The sequence below is a fragment of the Epargyreus clarus genome, unplaced genomic scaffold, assembly GCF_041222505.1.
Source record: "Epargyreus clarus isolate Ecla_fem2 unplaced genomic scaffold, WU_Ecla_fem_2.2 ptg000004l, whole genome shotgun sequence".
Classification (NCBI taxonomy): Eukaryota; Metazoa; Arthropoda; class Insecta; order Lepidoptera; family Hesperiidae; genus Epargyreus; species Epargyreus clarus.
In genome coordinates, this window is record NW_027332212.1 from 14,260,230 (window position 1) to 14,282,845 (window position 22,616).

The window sequence follows — 22,616 nt, forward strand, 5'->3', positions numbered from 1 at the left end:
AGTATATCACTAGTGTTGCATAACCACGATATTGTTGGCCTAAATACGATTCTGTACCCATAAGGCTATAAAAAGAGGAATCTGTGCGTTCGTGCGTACTCCACAGAAAGTGAAAAGTGACTTTCGTTGCAGATAATAGGAGTAAAGCCTGCTAGCGTTGTCAGCATGAAAGTCAAGTTTATGTTAGGCAACCAAACGCCAATTTGGGATCACCACGGGAGTCACGTACTACATGTTCACTTCTGTTTCTGCCAAATAATAGTGTTAAGTGTAAAGCGCTGTTGTGTTATGTTCTGAAGGATGTGGTAAGGGAGATATACTTTGTACTCAGGGTAGCAGTGCATCTAGCATCTAGGATATCACAGATAGGAATCACATCTTATCGGGGGTTGATTACAGATGTTTATAGGTGGCAGTAGTCACTTAGCCAAGTTCGTATTGGTAGACATACCTTTATAAAGCCTTTTTAAAGCTATCTTTAGAAGATTTCCTCACGATGTTTTACCTTCACCGTTAAAGCAAGTGATAATGATTTTTTTAATGGTTTCAACGTAGGTATGTGATACAAAACCCCAATAATAGACTACTTTATTGCTTCATAACAAAAAAAAGTTAAGAACATCGTAAGTATCCAGGAATTGAACCGACACACAAACGACATCTTACATAACATGACTTGATGTATGTTAAGTAGAACCCATAAGGCCTTACGTAGACAGATTTTATTTGTAGAAAAAACAGACCAGTGATTTAGGATCGGGGAATTAAGAATTTCCATTACCGTAATGTCTCACTACGATAGGATAAGCTACATTGCATTAAGTGATATAGCTTCGGTTTAAAATAGTTTGGCGTAGAAGAAAAAAACGCTTTAGTTCAACCATCGAGTATACAGCGCAGCGGCTGGTAAGTGAACACTTCCGTACATGGAAATCTGTAATTAATCCCGGATAAGATTAAAGTCCATCCCGAGATCGGCCATAGATGCGTTGGTACCCATATTAACTAGGTTGGAATCATAATCATAATAACAGCAGTGTTAGGCGCTTATGTGTTCCGGTTTGAAAGGTGTGGTAAGGGAAACAGACTTTTCCGAGGCGTTCCAGCTTAGTCCTCAGGGGTAGCAGCGCATCTGTGGTCCTCAGGTAGGAATATCTAATCCTATCTGGGGTTGATTACAGATGTCCATGGGCGGCAGTAGCCACTTACCATCAGGTGGACATGCTCGTCTGCTACTCCTATAATATAAAAAAAGCAAAAAAAAAAAATAGACACAAAATTTCAGATATTATTAAATTTTGTATTATTAATTTAATACATCTCGTATGCATGAAAAATTCGCCTAATTTTATGCTAAAAAATACCAGAGGTATCGTAACATATTGTGGCAATGTTTACAAACACTCGAAAGTCAAATATTCAGTCAGTCCGTTAATGGCGCTAATTTAATAGACAATTTTTTTTTGTCGATATAATACGTCGCTGTAAAAATTTCACAATCTAAAATACTTGAATCAAGGAGCCGTCTCAAAATATTTGACATTTCTGTAAAGGCTTTTTTTCTTTTAACTGAAACTTTAAAATTGTTACTTATGCAACTTTGACAGATTGTAATGTTGATATTGATTGATATTGATATTTATTGTAAGGTTGACATAGTAAAAGAATAAAATTACTTATCTCTTGAAACAATTTACAACTTTATTTTTCCCGCGCAAAATACAACTCAAACGTCAAGACTGTTCTTTTTCTTTTTTATGCTAACTCATACAATCCTACCTGCCAGTGATTTTATAAATAAAAACCTAATATTATAAAATAACATTTCATGAAAAAAACACAAAGTTAATTAAAATAATACTAATAATAAAATAATCTGAATAGATTTCTAACAATAGAAAGAAGTTTTATTAAGTCTTTAATATCGCATCGCTACTCATTACTTGCTATCAGTAATACCAGAACCTTAGAATATCCTACAATATTTACGTTTGCAAAACGAATTCTTAAGCCCTATGTTTACAGTTTTTAAATCGGTTTTTACGCGGAGGTTTCAAATTTTATTGCATTTCTTTACCATTTAAGTGAACTTGTACATATTGTGCTAATTAGTGAACAGTCGTTAAGGTTTTTACGTTAAAGCATTAGACACTAATTTTTCTAGGAATTAAAGTTATGCAAAGTACTGGAAATTCTTTTTTATTTACTTGTTTTGATCTATCTACAGTCGCATTACTTTATCCTTAACTAGCTGACCCGGCAAACTTTGTACCGCCTTAAAATCTATTTATCAAATATATTTCATATAAAATATAGCCTATGTTACTCGTGGATAATGTAGCTTTCGAATGGTGAAAGAATTTTTAAAATCGGTCCAGTAGTTTTTGAGCCTATTCATTACAACCAAACAAATAAACAAAGTTTTCCTCTTTATAATATTAGATAAAGTGGACATTAGGCAATTTAGGCATATCTGACGCATCACGCTGTCCCACTGTTGGGTATAGAATCTGGCTCTACCACTTGCTTAGAGTGAGATGGTAAAATTGCTGCACATTTCAAAACACTTATGTTTCCCTCTTTTTAAGTGACAAGTGAAACCTTGTGTTATGTAGACTTTATTATTTATCTCGATTTTCTTATAGCCGATAAAATATTATAAAATAATAATAATATAATAAACAAATTTAATCCAACAAAATAATAATCTCTCAATTCAAACCAGAGTTTTGGCATTCGGTTATCAGTATATTTTTAAATGTCAATTCTCGTCTTATTGTTAAGATCCTTATTTATGATTCAAATAACCGTTTAACCAGGAAAAAATACTACCTTTTAACAATAATAGTACTTTTAGTAATAACATATAATTTAGTAATAGATAACAAGATAATAAGAATTTAAGTGACTTTAAATTACAGTAGCAACCGACGTGAATATTACGTGACGATTGTATAACGTTAAGTAGAACCTAGTGCCACAATTGTAGGTAATGTTATGTTACATCTGAAACTGAGGCTGGGTCACACAGACCGCAAATGTCGACGAAATAATAGTTTCTATTGTAGCGGTTTGGTGTTTACGTATAAAGTTTATTTTTATTTAATTTTAAAATAAGTCTTTGTGCAAAATAACAGCAACCATAAATATTGTAACGAAAATTAATTGTATATATACACGGTAACATATAAATTGATATCTATGATTATTATATAATCTACATCTTTCGTGGGCAACTGTATTCGCTACTACAATAAAATACCCGACCACATTTTGAATCTCACAGAAAAAAAGTTTAAACATGTCGTTAAACTAACGCTATGTAAAAAAGCGTACTATAAAGTAAATGATTATTTGACTGACAAAACGGTGTGGTCTGAATTAGCTCCAGCTCCACATGTACCATTACGTTAACATTGTCAAAAACATTTTTTTTAAAAGATGTGTGTTATGGAGTTCCTTCGCCGCTTCTTCTCCATAACGAAACACCTTGTGAAGTGGTGGTAGTTGCTTTGACATTCAAAAAGTGATCTGTAAAGAACCTATTTTGAATAAAAAAATTTGATTTGATTTGATTTGATACAAACTGCAACAGATGCACAATAACTCAATCTTAAATCTTATCAGACAAGATTTAACTTTTATACATCATAATCTATTAACTCTCTATGTAAGTCATGTGCTATCTATTCTTTATCGGTTACGGCACTTTGTTGTAACGTTATGTAAAACAGTGATGTGGTTATGTCGGTAAACAAAACATCAATCATATGTTGTGTACGGGAAAATATAGGTTCTGTTAAGACATTGCAAGTGCGTACTGTATATATTTTTGTCTTTATTTGGTGTTTTTCTTACTCTATGAGATAGATTAGTAAAGATTACTCACTCCTAATAAAAATATGTAACCAGTTTTGACAGTTGAAATTGTCACTGTCATCTCTTTTCGTGTTTGAAAAATATTTTTTAAAAATGTAGTTTTTAGATCATTTACGAATGAAACGATATTTCTCCGCACTTTTTCTTCGATTTCGTGTTTTTGCGCCACTAAACAGCACATGTTGGCATTGTTCCGCGTAAATTACACCATGACAGCCATTAAATGGCTGACACATTTGTCAGCCGTTTAAGACATTTAATGGCTTCCTACAATTACAAAGCGGTGAATCTTTACTTATCTATTCTCTATCGTTACTTTAAATAGAAATCGCGTAATTGATTTCTACAGAATCATTTTAATCAACTCGTAATATACGGTATTTAAACATTTTTTATAGAAATTAAATAGATCAGAAAAAAAACAATTTTAGGACTAAGGGCTTGCATAAAAATTATTGCTTTTACGAGTAACTATTTTTGCGTTCAATATAAACACTGACACCTATAAATTAAGAACGATATTATTTTCATAACCTGAATAACTTGTTCCTAATTATATTTTCTTTCTCATCGCTCAATTTACGAACGTTTTTTGAAACTAAAACAACTTCGCGTGCTTAATTAGACTAGATTTTCTTCACCGTGACTAATTGGACCCAGAAATGAACTTAGCACTAATTAGGCTTAGCATTTGGCTTACCTAATCGGTAAACAATTGCTCAACTTTGTGTTACAGTCATATCCCACTGATTCATGTATAAATCACATAATTGTTGGTTGTTACAATTCACATTTAAATACGTATTCTATTTTTATATTATTGTAATATTTAGTCATGCCTCGAGTTATGAAATGTCATCTGATTGAAATGACCTTTGAAAAGTAAATGTTATAAATTAGTGGATAAATAAGTATTATTGTAAATGCATCCACATTGTAGAAGAATATATTTATTAAATCCCTATATAGTATTTATGAAATCCCTTCGGAGGATTTTAACATTTGTTTAAAATATACGGGAGCTAATAAACAAGCGACAGTTTATGTCGCCAATCGTCGCTGACGGTACTAACTACTGCCGCCTGCCGTCGGCGACTATTGTTTGTCTACCGATTGTCGTTGTTTGTCGTCAAGCCTCGAGAGGGACTGTCGTTGTTTAGTTGTCACCTGTACGCTTACCATGAGTTTTTACGTTTTGACGAATATTACTGTTTTAGTATTTGTTTACGTATTTGGACATACAATTTCCAATCAGCGCCCCTAGCGGATAGTATCAGAACTATAGTGACAGTAACGTAACATTAAATGTCTAAATTGACAAAATGGCGCTTTATGTTTTGTCTCTCTTTTTTGCGAACATGAGCGGTAGACAAAAAGACTTGAGCACTTACTTATTGTTACGTTTACTCAGTCTACTGAAGCAAACGGAACAGAAAAATGGATTGAGTAAACGTAACGTAAAATTGTGGGATGTTTTGAAAACTCATGGTAAGGGTACTGTAGTCACCAACCGCCTACCACGTGTCACGCTTGCTGTCGCTTATGTGATATCTCCCTTAAAACTATTTTTTTAACAATACGGATAACCCGTAGTGTTTGCTGCAACCCTTTTTGACTGTTGCCTACAGGTCCTGCTCCAATGCGGATTTTAAATCGCACGTACGACAAGGTTTAGGTATGAGTTGTTAAACTTTTATGAAAACATTAAGCAGTTACAATTTAATCATAATAAGACTGACGGCTTAACTTAACCTTCAAAACATGAACTATGATTGTGAAAGCATAATTTATTTATATACAATTACCTATAAATATTAAATTAGTAAATTTTCCATTGCTCTATTTCTCTACAGTCACTGAATATTCATAGCACGCTCAGTTATGAAACAGTTAGTTTTCCGATTGTCAAGTATAACGGCGGTGGTGCCTGCTTTGGTCAAATGGCCCGTTCTGAGCCGTCTCCTGAATATTGAAAGGAATGCTTCATGTTCCGAACGGTACTGCCTTTGTTTTGTTTTGTTTCATAAGTTGCATACTTGAAAGTTATGACTTATGGGTATAGCTGTTTGAGTTGATAATTAACTAATAATAAGAATGCGAATGTGAATTTGTTTCTTGGCACTTTCAAGCTTTAACCACATAACCGATTGACATGAAATTTTGAATACACACTTACTGTCACTTTTAATACATTTAGAAAAAGAAAAATGACACCTTTTATCCCAATAAAAGTAGCGTTCCCGATATAAGGAGCACTAGGCTATTGTTTAGAAACTGTCTCCAGGTCGGAGATTCGAGGTACAAAACTCGAATTCGAATAAAATTATTGTAAAATGTAACTTATTAATTTACATTTGTTCAATTTTGCTACATTGTAGCTTGACCTAACCTTTATACGCGCTATCACACGATAAGAAGGTCAATATAAATGGACCTCGTTTCTGTAGCAAATATTTCACAATTTAGTTCAATCGGAGTCAAAAGTACGTGTCTATATAGGCAAAAATATTACATTTAGGTATGTAAAATTGAAATATACAAGCACCCTTAAAAGCACAGCATATTCTGTGTCAGTCCAGCTCGCCGGGTGATGCAACGCCATTGCACATACCAATGCGATACGTAATCGATTGACACAAACCCGTCCGCTATTGAGCCAAGAGCTCTGTGCGGTTGATTTTAAATATTATATACTATATAGAAGTATGTTCTATATATGTGCTATTTAGTTATAGCCTAGTGGTTGAACTTGGGCCTTTCAATGGGTCGTGCGTCCAGACCACACCTCTGATTATTTCAAAGTTTGCGTATTACAAATTAGTTATCACTTGCTGTAAAGCCGAAGGAAAATATCACAAGGAAATTGAATTAAAAGAGAATTTTCAAGGGTATGTAAAATAAAGTTTTTACAGTCTATCCTCAGTCTGGGATAATTAACGTTCTAAACCCACACAAAAACAAATAAATTAAGCCCAGACCCAGAACAGAAAACTAAATTTATTAATTGGATGCATATTTTTAATAAATAAATAGTAAATTAAGCGTGATCGTGACTCAACGTGAAGCTATAGTTAAAAAGCTTAAAAAAACGAAAGACATCCGAAAAATAAATCATTTATAAGTTGTTAAATACTTTTAGTTCTTAATGTCAACGTTATATTAATCACTCTTATCTTGATTTCGACTAGTTTTAATATCTATTGTTTGTTTAATGATTTTGTTATAACATGAGTATCTTTGTTCACAGGAGAGCACAGTATGGCTGTCGCTACTGCTGGCTGTCATCGCATTCGTCACTCCAGGTAAGACAAACAAGGAAAAATATTTAAAAAAACGCTATTCGAAGACAGCTGAGCCATGTTTTAAAGTCTTAAAAAAGTTACTTCAACCGATTTCAGAGAACAGAACAAAAGGGTTTTTACTTTTTATTTCGACAAATATTTATTGCGTATGTTTCAAAATATCCTCGACATTCATTCGTATGATTCATTGGCGATATGTTTTTCAAATTATTATTTTCGTTTTTTTGATCTTTAATAGGTTGATTATTTTAATGCAGTCTATAATCAACCCATTTAATTGGACGCCACTTGCCACTGTTCTCCAGATGACATTTAATTTAATTTTAATCATAAAAAAACTTATTGTTTAATATACGAGTAAAATATATATTATTTATTGATAATTGGATACTCATATATCCATCAGCAAAACGATCATGACTCAGTAAGCGTTGAACAAATAAAGAAGGTATGCAAATACATAGATCTTTACAAAATACATTCTTCAACACAATGGTATCTATGATTTATCTCGGAACTTTGCATAGCATCTCGACCTACAATCCGAGCAAAGAATGCCAGAATCTGCACACAAGCTACAGCAAATGAAAACAAATCGTGAACACCCATTTTGGAATGTCGCTAAAAATAAATATCACGAAACGGATAAATATCGTACGCTACGTGTGGACAAAGAGGCTTACATCCGTACGTAGGCCACAGAATAAGTTACGAAGAATGAACAGAGCTTAAATCACTGGGTTATAATATTAATCAAAGGTTAGAACCCATAAACATAGGTTAGACTCCATAAACATACTGGCGTTAATCTTATCTGTTTTGGTTTGTAGAATATGGTAAGGAAGAAACATTTAAACGTGACATTTTAGCTTATTATTTATGGGTAGTAACTTATCTGTGGCCATATTTCAACGCCACGGGTGGTAGTAGACTGTTTGATTAAAATAAAACGGAAGTTATTCTACTACATCTTAAAAATTAAAGCAAATTAACACCAATGTTTTTTCCAATCAATTTTTGAGTTAGTTTTTAGTACATTTGTGATTGTGAGTTTGTAATACTGTTTATTGTTAAATAACTATATCTTTGTAAATTTGTCCTTTTTAAAATACTTATTGTTAATTTAATTATGTATCCATTTGAAAATCAAATAATTTCTTAAAGTTGTATCTGATATGGAAAGGTAAATTATTTTAATTGTAATCATTATTGTTAACCCCATTCCTGTTGTAAGTTCTCTGTAGTATTCCTACTCTACGACAAAAGCGTTTCAGAGGCCAACGCTCGACCGTAGCACAGGCGTTCCTTCACAATGGCTCATTGTCTGAGATTCACTGCGCCTGCGCATGAAATATACAAATAAAACATACACCAACCACAAGGAAAGTTGCCTTTTTTGCGAACTTTTAATGGCATGTTCACGTTCGTTATACACTTTTCTTTAGATTTCTCACGGATAGGAAATTTCTATTTCAATACATTCAAATGATAGATGGATATATCTGAATTGGGAAAAAAGATGATAGTTTGTATTTAAATTGCAGACAGTTTCAATCAATTTCTTTGTAAAGAATAGTTGGATACTTACGAAGTGAAAAAACTTTAAAATTAAATCAAAATATGGGTAAAGTAATGATTCAAATAATACTTACACACTCTTAAACAGAAACTAACATCCACATTTTGAGTAAAAACTGCGTTTAAATAGGTGTCATGGTCGCTATAATTAATCTGGACCTTTAGTATGAGTTTTTACAAAAATGACTGTTTTTGTATTTGTTTACGTATTTCCCATACAGTTCCAATCAGTTCTTATACAATTCGCTAGAGGTGCTGATTGGAAATGTATGGGTAAATACGTAAACAAATACAAAAACAATCATTTTTTGTAAAAACGTCAAAACTCATACTAAGGGTACTGTTAACAATACTCGTAAAATTTCCTTTTCGTTTCCTCCCGTCGTGAATCTGACCTTATCGGCCATTACTTATTTGCAAATACATTTTAATGTTAAATATTATAACGGAAACAAGTATTGGAGACCTTTAAGCCATTTCTTTACAGCCCATATTAAAAAAAAAAAAGTATTAATGTCGTAATCTTGCAAACTACAACATCTTATTTCTGCTTTATAACATCAGTGCCTAACGCTCTTGTGTTCTGGTTTGTAAGGACAAATACTCCTGAAATGACCACTTACCGCCATGTTACCTGAATCCTGAATAATTTTGCAAAATCTATATGCTATTTTATTTTTACCCAATTGTGGAGGGTAAAAATAATATAATTCTTCGAGCGTACGTATGTCTCATTAATTGGTACGCCCTACAGTCTAAAGGCTTGACAGATTTTACTATATGATGTCATTGGATCCAGGTCAAAATTCAAAATAATGGGAGTGACATAAAATATATTTTGAATAGTTGAGGTTTTTGTTTTTATCACAATTATTGGTTGTAACTCTAAAAGAAAATAAGAAGAAATAAATACCTTTATAACTCAAGGCATAGGTATGCGAGGCATTATAAAGATTCTCACAGGGAAGAGCTAGTTTCCTTTCATGAGCTGTTGGCCTTTAGATGTCAACGCGGGTTCATGGGCGCTACCATTTGCGCTCGTGTGCCTACGAAATAACTATAAAAAGTTCCTCATTCAAGTATTTAGTAGGCTTCGAGACATTTATTTTTATGTCTTTGGAATAACAAAGAATTTACTTTGTTAGAAATTGATTACTAAAACACACGTTAGCAATTGTAAAGCCAGTTGTAAAGACAAATAACAATTTTATTATTAAAATCATGTTTTCCAATTGTGAACAAAAGACTTCAACGCGCGCTAACTTACAATTATTTTTACTATTGCATGTTGATGCAATTTGAAACATAATAAAAGTGGTGGCAGGATATACTTTGATAAGTAGCCCAAAAAGCAATGATAATCTAGTGATTTGAAATTTGGCCCCTCAATGGGGGATCTGATTGAGGGGAGGAGTTTGATTTGTAGTTATCGGCGTTTAAGAAATTAATGTTCACTTGCTTAAACGATAAAGGAAAACACGCCAGAAAAATAAATCTCGAAGGTGTGTGGGGTCTACAAATCCGCACTTGACCAACGTGGTGGGCAATGGCCTAAACCTGTCTCACTCCTAGAAGGAATCCGTGCCCAATGGGTCGAAGACGAAGAGTAGGCATTACGAGCCAGTAATACATTACACACATACACACTGAAAAATAGTTTAAATAATACTAATACTCGTTTTCTTCCCACTGTAAACAGTTTAATTTTTTTTTTTTTTTTTTTTTTTTATATTTGAACCTGACGATAAAGCAGACGTGCTACCTGATGGAAAGTAGTTAACGTCGCCTATGAACATTTGCAACACCAGAGGAGTCGCCAATGCATCGCCGGCTTTGAAGGAGAGCTCTTTTTGCACCTTTTTTGAAGAGCCCCATGTCATAGCGCTCCGGGAATACCTCGGGAGGAAGCTCATTCCACATCTTACACGTCCGTGGCAAGAACGTCCGTGCAAACCGAACCGTGGAGGACCGCCACGAGTCCAGTTGGTGTGGATGGAACTTCATCCTTCGGCGAGTGGTGCGATGGAGGAATGGTGACGTAGGCACCAGGTCAAATAGTTCCTCGGAACACTCACCATTATAAAGCCGGTAGAACACGCAGAGGGAACCTATGTCCCTCCGTAAACTTAAAGGTTCTAGCCGATCGGAGATCCTCGGATCGTTGACGATTCGTATTGCGCGTTTCTGCACGGAGTCAAGTGGGTTAAGTTGGTATTGGGGCGCCCCTGCCCAGAGATGTGAGCAGTACTCCATGTGGGGTCTTACTTGCGCCTTATAAAGCAGAAGCAGTTGCCCCGCAGTGAAGTACTGCTTCGCTCTGTTCAAGACGCCCAGCTTTCTTGACGCCAACTTCGCCTTAACGTCCAAATGACCCCGGTACTGCACATCACACGATATGTCAACTCCTAGGATCCCTATACTTTTATTAATGGTGAGTGGAATTCCTTGGAACCGTGGCGCTATGACGAATGGGGTTTTTTTAGCGGTAAACGCGCAGACTTGTGTCTTCGTAGGATTGAACTCAACAAGGTTAAGTCGACCCCATGTCGAGACTTGCTCCAGAGAGTCCTCGATTTCAGACACAAGTCGGTTTCTACTTTCCTCCACGAGAGTCCGAGAGGTATTTGCACGGCCTGTGTACACAGCATCTCCCGTACTATCATCTGCATAGCAATGAATGCTGCCAGTTTTTTGCAACATGTCATTGATATGCAGAATGAATAGTGTGGGAGAGAGGACAGAGCCCTGAGGGACGCCGGCGTTAACAGGCTTTGTGTCTGAGCAGCACCCGTCAACTACGACTTTGATTTGCCGCTCAGACAGAAAACTGGCTGTCCATGTGCACAACCTCTCGGGAAGACCGTAAGATGGAAGCTTCGCGAGAAGGGCCCTATGCCAGACCCGGTCAAAAGCCTTTGCGATATCCAGGCTAACCGCCAACGCCTCACCATTGCTCTCAACGGCTTGCGCCCACCGGTGTGTGAGGTACACCAGAAGATCACCAGCTGAGCGGCCCTTGCGGAAACCATATTGGTGATCGCTGATCAGCTGGCGATCCTCGAGGTACCTCAGAAGCTGGGTATTAACCACACGCTCCATTACCTTTGAGAGCAGGGAGGTTATCGCAATAGGCCTGTAATTAGCCGGGTCACTGCGGTCACCCTTCTTGGGAATCGGGTGAACGAGGGCTACCTTCCACGAAGACGGTACTTGACCTGTGGTATAGGAAAGTGAGAATAAGCGCGTTAAGACGGGAGTCAACTCGGGAGCACACGTCCTCAGCACCACTGCGGGGATTTCATCCGGCCCACTCGACTTCTTGACATCAAGGGACAATAGAGCTCGCCTGACAGCTTTCTGCGTAAAGCGTATATTAGGCATAGAGCCCTCACACCGCGGGATGGTCGGCGGTGTGGCCCCCTTGTCATCGAGAGTCGAGTTTGAGGCAAAGAGGGTGCCCAGAAGATCGGCTTTCCCCTTTGCCGTGTGGGCCAGAGAATCGTCTGATTTCCGCAGGGGCGGTAGTGAGGAGCGACAGAAATTACCCTCGACAGCTTTGGCCAGCGACCAGAAGGCTCGACTCCCGGAGGGGTAACCAAGTAGTCGCTCGCCAATTCTGCCAATGTGCCTAGACTTCGCCTTGGCCATATACTTCTTTGCTGAACGGGAGGCAGCGTTAAGTGCGGTTCGTAGCTCGGAGGTCTTAGGATCCTTGCACGCGTGCGCTGATGCCCAAGCTTGGTAGACCTCTTGCTTATGACGTGATGCCTTAGCGCAAGGCCTATCAAACCAGGGCTGACTCCGCCCGCCGACAGACACGACCGAGTTTGGAATGAAGCATTCCATGCCCTGTCGTATGACGTCGGCCACAGAGTCAGCGCACGTGCTAGGATCACCCGAGACGAAGCATATCTGTCTCCACGGGTACGAGGCCAGGAATTCCCGGAACCCGTCCCAATCTGCTGAACTGTAGTGCCAAACTTGTCGCTTCCCCGGAGGTCGAGCCCCCGTGGGACGCGACGAGGGCACAGAAGAACTTACCAAGCAATGGTCAGAAGATCCAAGAGGAGCCTTGACCATCACTTGGTAGTCATCGGGATGGTTGGTCAGCAGAAGGTCCAGCAAAGACGCAGTATGGGTCTCTATATCAGGTACCCTAGTATGACCGGGTACGACCTGGGAGAGCCCATATGCCAAGGAGAAGTCATACGCAGTTCTTCCGGCGAAGTCCGAGATTCGGGAGCCTAGCCATTCAATATGGTGGGCATTAAAGTCTCCCAGAATCACCAACTCCGCCGAAGGACACTGCTGCAGCATTTTGTCAGTTCCCCACTGGACGTGCTCGAATAGTCGAGTTGTCTCAACATCTCCGCTGTAGGACCTATATAGGCACGCGTAGACGCGGGTCTGCCCCCCAATATCCACGCGCACCCACAACAAGGATAGGTCCTTGTCTTCAAGGCAGCTGAGACGGCGGCAGCAGATATCACTCCGAACATACACACATACCCCGGCTCGACGCCTAAAGGCATGTTCTAAACTGTAGCCGGGGTAATCTAAATACGATGTATCGCCCGAGGGTGATATCTGCGTCTCCGTCAAAAAGAGGAAAGCCGGCTTTGCCGTCTCAAGGTGGTGATGGACGGCATCAAGATTGGAATGAAGCCCCCTGATGTTGCACATGTCCACAGTAAGTGTGGAGGAGGTTGCCGCTGAGTACACTTTTCTCTTATTATGCCTTTTCATGATGGTGGTTAAAAAAAAAAGAGGAGGAATTAGAAAGGATTTGCGATGCTCCTTCGACGCCCCACGGGACAAGGTGCGGGTCTCGTAGCGCCGTACTCTCAGTGGTAATGTGGGATGCTGGCGCGGGGGACGGAAGGGCCCCCGGTCCCCCCCGTGCACGATTGCCCGGCTCCACTCCGGTCTCTTACTCCGGCAGAACAATCGTGCAACGGGATTTTTCACCGGTTGGCGGGACAGCCTCCCGGGCCAGAGGTTAATTAAGTGTTACCCGGGTTCGGGTCCCCAACTAACCGGCGGGCGGCCAGCGAAAAAACCGTTTCACCGGGTCTCCCTGGCCCCCGCGCCAATACACCACGCCTCCGGGAGCAACGACACCTAGAAGAACCCACCGGACCCGAAAGATACGCCGTCGGAAGCACCACAGAGGATGGGAGGGGAGGATAAAGGGAAGAACTGGCTCCCAGGCGCACTACCGAAACACGACGGATCGTTAATGGCGGTAGACTTCGGCCTGAGGGTGGTAGCTAGCCAGGCAGATCCCACGAAGAGATCTTACCACCAAGCGGGACACCTTTAGGAATTACGCCAGGCAGTGTCAGACCCAGCAACCAGTGGGACCGTCGCAGTAAGATGTTAAATGCCCGAGAAGACGCTGCTGCCCATCGACCCGGTAAATACCCTTAGTCGCCTTCTACGACACCCACGGGCAGGCATGGGGTGGTCTATTCGCCGCCGGAGCCACACGGCAAAGCAGTTTAAATAATATTAATACTCGTATTCTTCCCACTGTAAACAGGTTAAATAATACTAATACTCGTATTCTTCCCACTGTAAACAGTTTAAATAATACTAATACTTCTATTCCAGCGTTATCGAGTTCACCGCGTGTGGTGTGCTACTACACCAACTGGTCGGTGTACCGGCCCGGCACGGCCAGGTTCAACCCCCAGAACATCAACCCCTACCTGTGCACCCACCTCGTGTACGCCTTCGGAGGGTTCACTAAGGACAACTCGCTGAAACCCTTCGACAAGTACCAGGATATTGAGAAAGGTATGTTTTTTTCAGGGAATCTTTAAGATTATAGCTTTGTCTGCAAGTTTAGTTCCTGACATTTTTCAACTAAAATGAAAATAATATTGGTCATATAATCAGGACATGAATCTAAGATTACTTATAGATACACAAAAACATAGATAATATACGTTATAACAAAAAAATATACATTATACATAGCAACACTATAAATTTTCCAACCTATTTCACCAAATGTCTCTCTTCATATATAAGGCTGACTTACACATGAGGTAACTATCTTAGCCTTCAGGAGTGTCGACGCATCTGTAATCGTTTAGGTAAAAGCCCAGTTCTATATAAAATTGTACACAGATGTCCATGGGTGGCTATAGCCGTTTACCACCAGGTGGAATGAATGCTTGTTTGCTATTTTAATCATCCAAAAATCCAAAAAAAAACATTTCATGAGCCATGTTGATCCGGATGTACGGATAACATTAAACTGTGATTCATACCGCGTTAACCTTTACTAAACAATACCCAGCTCTGTAACATAAAATTACAGACACTTCGATTATTAATTAGGTAATTACAATGAATATAATGATCAATTTAACCGAGTTTCCAAAAACTAATGACACGCGGAAGGAAATAGTCTGTCAGTTAAAAGGATATTACTTATTTATGATAAATAATAATTGCAACGTAATTTACTTTAATACATGAAGGGAAAGAAGGCGAAGTATAATAAAAAATACTTACCAATGTATTAAAGAGATTTTATCTACACTAATATTATAAGGAGGAATTTTGTTTGTTTGGTTGTAATGAATAGGCATAAAAACTACAGGACCGATTTTAAAAATTCTTTCACCATTCGTAAGCTACATTATCCACGAGTAACATAGGTTATATTTTATATTAAATATATTTGATAAATATATAATATAAAATAGCGGTACAAAGTTTGCCGGGTCAGCTAGTCTCTCATATACGATTGAAGTAGCGATTAAGAATGCAGTCCCACTGATGATATGTGGTATCTGCCGCCCAAGGTCATCTATAACTAAGCCACATAGAACAGATGGTTTACGTCGCCACTCTTGAGAACAAGGATGCTGGTAAGAAACCACATATGTAAGTCATCAAGTTCTCAAAGATATACGATGAACTAAAGATTCTATAGTGACTTCTTTTTCTTTCTTTGGGAACCTTCCTGTGAAATTAATACCCTGTCAATTTTGTATAGTTATAACTGTTATATTTCTTTGACCAGGTCTGTGACAAATCATAAATAAAATCTTTTCAGGTGGATATGCCAAGTTCACGGGGCTGAAGACCTACAACAAGAACCTGAAGACGATGCTGGCCATCGGAGGCTGGAACGAAGGCTCCACCCGCTTCTCTCCCATGGTAGCGTCCCGGGATCGCCGGAAGGAATTTGTCAGGAATGCGATTAAGGTTGATTTGCGTTTTAACCTGCTATTTCAATGTTGCAGTTTGTTAACTATCCATTTGTAAGGATTCACCCAGTACAGCTATTATTATGTCAATCTGCTAAGTAAAATTTGCAAGGTTCCAAGGTATTTTGGGGAAAATTATAAATATTAAATGATTTACATTGAGTAATATTGTAGTCATAGCTTAGTGAATGAAAATTGGACTTTCAATCATGGGAGCCGAGGTTCGAATATCGTGCATGCACCTCTGATTTATCGAAATTATATGACTTAATTACCAACTGGTTTAAAGGAAAATATAGTGACAAAGTCTGAGAGTAATCTTAAAAACCGCCTGATAAAAAAGAACTGAAGGTGTGTGAAGATGACCAACTCGTGCATAGCAGTAGAAATATCTTCTTCTTCTTCTTCTTCTTCTTCAGCCCTTTGTCACCCACTGCTGGATGTAGGCCTTCTCACTCGACTTCCACAAGTCCCGATCTCGCGCTGTCCTCATCCAGCCTCTTCCCACCACTCGTATGATGTCATCGGTCCATCTGGCTGGTTGTCTGCCGACGTTTCTGTGGCCCGTCCGTGGTCCATTCTGTGACCTTGAGAGTCCATCTTTCCACCGGTAGACGGCTTAGGTTCATGGAAATATATCGACGATATAAAACAACATTTTAGAAGTTAAGGTTAGAATGTCTCCCATTCAAATATATATCATTAATATCATGTCCACTAAACTTTACATACGTCATATTGATAAATATCACTTTCCTATTATTTCGTTTTGTGTTAGACATTATTAAAGTAATTACAAATCGATATTCAATGACGGTTTATTTGCAACGTAACATGCTATGTCCGCAATCTGTACTCTTCCTATGACCGTCCCAACACTTTCTCCAATTATTTTATGTTATTATACACACGTGCGACTGTGATTATAGCATGTCTTCCGTTTCTGAAAAATAATATCCATAATACAATCTGATGAAAGAGACGAAATAAAAATGTAAGATTCACATTTATTGATTTAAAATTAAATGATACAATATCCTGTTTGCGTACGTTCATCTATTCAATATTTAGATTGATTTAAATATTATCGTTGCTTTTCGGCAAGAAAAGTTGCTATAATAATTAAAACGTTTTATTTAATTACCCAAGTCTGTTGAACTAGCAAGGAATGAATAAGGTATTTAGAGGACATACCTTTATATCGTCATTCACGTAAATAAATAAAGTTTTCGTACTCTTTATAGAACTAGATTAAGTCATTTTGAATAATAATTCGAGTCATTTAAACTCTTATTATATGATTTAATACTCTCCTACTCTACCTACGAATATTAGAACACTGAGCAAAACGTCTTCTACTTTTATAATTGGACACTACTTTCCTTACTACATCTTTATTTTAATATTTCTCTTTTTCTACCGACAGTTCCTCAGACAAAACCACTTCGACGGCCTCGACCTCGACTGGGAGTACCCCGCGTTCCGGGACGGTGGCAAGCCCAAAGACCGGGAGAACTACGCGAAGCTGGTGAAGGAACTACGCGAGGAGTTCGAGCGGGAGTCCGAGAAGACCGGCAAGCCCAGGCTGCTGCTCACGATGGCGGTGCCGGCCGGCATCGAGTACATCCAGAAGGGATTTGATGTGGAGACGCTGAATCGGTAACAATTCTTCTTCTTTTTGCAAATTTCAGGTTATATTAAGTTTATCCTGTCGATCCATTTCTTGTCTGTTTATTTTACTTCTTGATACATCATGTAGCCTGCTTTTTGTTAAGTTATGATAAACAATTCTTCTTTGTGAAGACATGAAAATGCAAAATAATCTTCAATATAATTGGATTTCTATTTGAGATTAATCATAGGGTTGTCGCTGAAAATTAAGTTGTTAAGTGTCATGTTAGTATACCCCTTTTATTTTTAATATTAAAGTTGATAATTTTGCGGTCGAAAAGTTTAAATCTATACTGATCATTTTGACGTAAGTTTCAAAAATACGATTATTAATACGCCGCAAGTTATTTATCAAATAACAAGAGACAGATTTGGCAACGTTATTAGTTTATACATATAATAGTACATAATAATAAATAAATTTATTCTGCCGTATTGTTGTACAATTATGTGAACTTTCGGTCCTCTTCAGCTTAACCTTCAGAAAATAGCAATAGCTAGCCAATTTCTAATTCAGGGCGCGATATAGAAAATTGCACATACATTTAACACAATTAGGAGACCTTTAGCCCAAGATCATGCCAACAGTACATGAAACCACGTAGCTTCAACGTAAACATGCCGATGTCAAGCATATGTTTGCGAAATTACACATGCCCAATAGGAGCGTCACATTCGTTACCTAATTTCCTAATTCAATGTCAAATTGCCTAAGACAGTCGAATGGTGCAAAATGTAAGCGACGAGCGGAATCGGTAATTACTTCTATTATTATGTGTTAAACATGTTTGTAAAAAACAAATATAAATGTAATCGTGCAATTATTACACTAATTTTAAATCATTTTCAAAAAAGAACTGCGAGTATCTGGTTTTATTTTAATATTGTTGATACAGGATAATGTTATTGGCTGTACGAAAAAATATATAGACCTATCATTTATTGTTTCCAGTATACAGATTTCATGCGTTACACAATATGTACCTAATATTATACACCGGTTATTATAAAAAATCATTTATTGATTGAATGAGGTGAATTTATCGGTGATAAAAACTATAACATTTTATAGTAATAATTGGTGTAATACTCATTCATTCATAAATTCGTTATAATATACGAATACTTAATAGTTAACTCGTAGCAGTAAACCGCAAAACACCTAAAAAGTGCAAATAACTACTGTTTTCGTATTGCTTTATACGAGGAATAAAATCCTGACTACAACCTCCTGAAGCATGCAACTAAAATGTTCCTTACAAAGCGTAAATTATTATTTTTCGATTTTTAACGCTATAAGTTTTTAGCTTGTGTCAATAAATTAACGCCAGGGGTCGTGAGCGTCGTAGGAATGTCGCACGAAATCGAAACCGGAATGTTAATATGATTTGCTGTACACTTAACACAGCTAATATTGACACCCACTTAGTTAACTATTTTTACACCTTTCTGATCACAATTAGGTTACGTGACGTAAGAAAATCGGTTATTATAAGTAAGCATCCGTTTTGTGTAATCGGTTTACATGTGCGTATGATTTCTCTTTGCAAATAAATTGTAAAAGTTTTAACATTTGAAGAGAATAATGGTAAAATTAAGTTTATTTTAAACAGAATAAAGTGAAAAAATAAAGGTTTTTCCCTTATTTTTAAGAAAATGGCATTGACCACTTAATTTTGTTAGCGTTTTGTCAAAAATAAAGTAGAAATACATATGATCACTAATTTTTAACGGAAAAGGAAAACATCCCAAGGAAACTTTTGGTAGTTTTCAAAGATTTGTAACTTCTAAGTCAGGCAAGGGATTTAAGTCCGTGAGCAATAGTTCCCATCGGGTGGACGAAGTCCTTTGAATACTATTATCTAAAAAAAATCAACGATGACACAAGAAAAAATATCCATAATGTTCAATAAACAAATATTGTATGTATGTCACGCACGTAACGCGTTACATACGTCCAAGTTGGAACACCGTGGATTCACCTAAACCGTTGGTTTCGCCATGCGTGCATACATTACGTGATGCGAGCGATCATAAGTGTTAGCCTGATTGCGATGTCGTAACAGCTTGAATCCGAGACAATGGCCGGCTAGGGATGGGGTTCTTTGCACATATATCAATTTGACTCGAATTGTGTAGAATCAATGCAAACAAAAATCTATAAGGTTAAATATATGCAAGATCGATTTTTCTATATTATTCGGAAATTGTTTAAAAAATATGTTGATTTCGCTGAATCCATTTTTTATGTATTTTATTAACCACCCTGGGAATACTTGGCCAAAATGAAAAAGTCACCTAAAATAATTTGAGCAACAAACAATCTACTATAAGGTCTTTCGTTCTCATTATAGCCATATTAAAAAAGAAATTGCATCAAAAAGAATAGAATGTCCTGTCATGCCGCTTAATGCTTTACATCTGTTAAATTTGAATCTTCAATTATTCGATTAATGACATGATGACACAAGATCGTTATCAATTGTTATGTTGCAATTTTTTAATATCGATTAATAATCGAGTCTTCAATTAAACAATCAGATTGCCATCCCTAGCCGTAGCGTTGCACACAATGGCGAAGGGATCCCTGCAGGGTGACAATGCAACGATATTGCAATCGTCCGAAGGTTGATAGCGATCCTGATTGCTGAAGGTTAAGTGACACAACTAGTTGCGTGGTCATACGCGTGGTGTAGAATGAGGTGTTACATGTCTCAGGTATGGTGCTAGAATGCTTTATTATTTAGCAGTGACCTTACATTAATTGACAGTGTGTTAAGGTACTTATACGGGAAATGCATTAAATTGCTATTAAAATGATTTATTACACAATGCAAGTTTAATATAAGGATACGGATAAACTAGGATATAAATATAAACTAGGTTCGAACTCGTAATAATTTCTGTCTTGACACATCCGTTAATCCAAAAATCAAGAACAGGAATCACTAAAGGATGATATGTGTCTAGTTCAAAGATTCTTATCTATATAGGGGTAAATGTTGTATATATTGTATAAACATGCGTTGATGTTACATGCTATATGGAACACTATGTTAAGGACATAGGTATACAAATATATAACTGTGTCAATATTCATTCATGTGAAAAGGGGGGATGCACGCAGACGACTCTGGCCAAAGCTTGTTGAATCCCTATCCCATTATCTTTTGTTCCGTACAACATAGACAGTTGGCCACCCTATTCACTTAAATTAAGCAAAGAAATCATTTTTCTCGACCGCGACGCCTAACGCTCTAGTTAACCCGCGTTCGGTAACCGGCCTTATATGAACGTGTTGTAACTTGGAAGATTACACTTAATTATTGTTTAGAAAAGATAGATTTTATCTATCTATACTAATTGAATGCTGTTGTTTGAGTGGTTAATGAACTATATTATGATGTGATAGATAGGGTAATGTGATTAAAGGGAGGTAGAACCCTTATGGTTTCATTCCGAAGGCACCGCCTATTTTTGCATAATAATAAAAGTGTGAAGCGCTGCTATGTTGAAAAGTTATGTGCAGCTTTTCAACATAGTCCTTAGGATTATTAATGCTCTCTGAAATAATAATAAAACATAATGACATAACGGATGAGAGTGATTATTTACACAAGACATTTCCAATTAGTCTTCACGTATAATTTTAATTCTATTTGTAGGATTATTTATATTACCATGTATGCCAACAGTCACCACTGACTACTCAGCATGAGATGGGCTGCATGCTTGCTCGCCGCTTCAAGTTTATCCAAAACATATTAATTAGTTCAAGTAATAATATAAGTATTATCTTTCCCTTCATTCTGCCTGACTAAAACAATGCAACGAATCAATTTACCCCCCTTGTTATAAAACCAAAGAACTGCCAAGATCTTAATAGGCCTGTCTTCATACGGACAATACGTTGTCGCAACATGAATTTATACTAAACTATTGTTTAGAATAAGACGTTTTTCATCATATTCCACTTAAGTATTCCACAGACGCATTATGCACAACATTTTTGATGTCGCAAAATGTTTTTGTCATGGTGTTTATGTCTCGCATTTTATGGCAGTTATTTACAATTTTTGATGGACTTAATGATAACTGCTATTTTACTAACTGCACATAAAGCACGTAGGCTACAGAGGATGGCTTCCGAAATGGAACTTATTTTATCGTATTGGGCTAGGAGTTTGATACTTAATATCCGCCTAAAACTGCTAGTCCGCTCTGAATACGGATGGATGAAATTTACGTTAGGAATCAGGTATTCTCTTTATTTTTTGTTATCGCCCTTATGTGAATTTACTAATTTGAGAACAATACCGGTACATTAGAATACCTAATATGGTAATATTGTAAATTATATATAAAGTTACTAGTGGTGCCCGCGGCTTCGCCCGCATTTTAAAGAAATGATATGACATACATAAAACAGAAAATTTGTACCTTCATTGGAATGACAGTGGCGCCATCTTGGACAAAAGTGGGTTCTTGAACAAAAACTTAGCTAAAGATCGTCACTTGATCAAATGCAAAGTTTCCGATTCTATAAAACTGCGATGGTAGCGAAGTCTGTCGAACCCAATGTGAAACATTCCAAAATCAACAACTACTTACGAATTAAAATTAATTAAAAAAACCTTTTCCCACGGACTAAATTGTGAGTCTAAACCATTCTCAAGTCCCCTTGAACACACACAACAAATTTCATCAAAATCAGTCTAGTCGTTTAGGAGGAGTTCAGTGACATACACACGCACATAAGAAATATATATATAAAGATTTATGATATAAAGATTTATGATATATAAAGATTTATGATATAGGTATAGAAAAAAACTGACTATCGAACGAGATATGCGTTGTCTCAGGTATGTTTACAGTTTAATAAAAAAATTCATCAATCAACCGATTCACTTTATTAAATACAACATGGTCGATAATTTAAACGAGCTTATTGGCTGCC

The 22,616-nt window shown here is 37.3% G+C and overlaps 1 protein-coding gene across 2 annotated transcripts in view; it reads left to right on the forward strand.

The window, feature by feature from the left end:
* Nucleotides 1–22,616, forward strand: part of Cht6 (Chitinase 6) — a 92,918-nt gene that overhangs the window by 56,156 nt on the left and 14,146 nt on the right. For both annotated transcript variants that reach the window (XM_073093489.1, XM_073093490.1), the window contains exons 2-5: nt 7,127–7,181; nt 14,373–14,558; nt 15,832–15,983; nt 17,412–17,644. In XM_073093489.1, the coding sequence (XP_072949590.1) occupies nt 7,127–7,181; nt 14,373–14,558; nt 15,832–15,983; nt 17,412–17,644 (626 nt within the window). The remainder of the gene's footprint in view (nt 1–7,126; nt 7,182–14,372; nt 14,559–15,831; nt 15,984–17,411; nt 17,645–22,616) is intronic.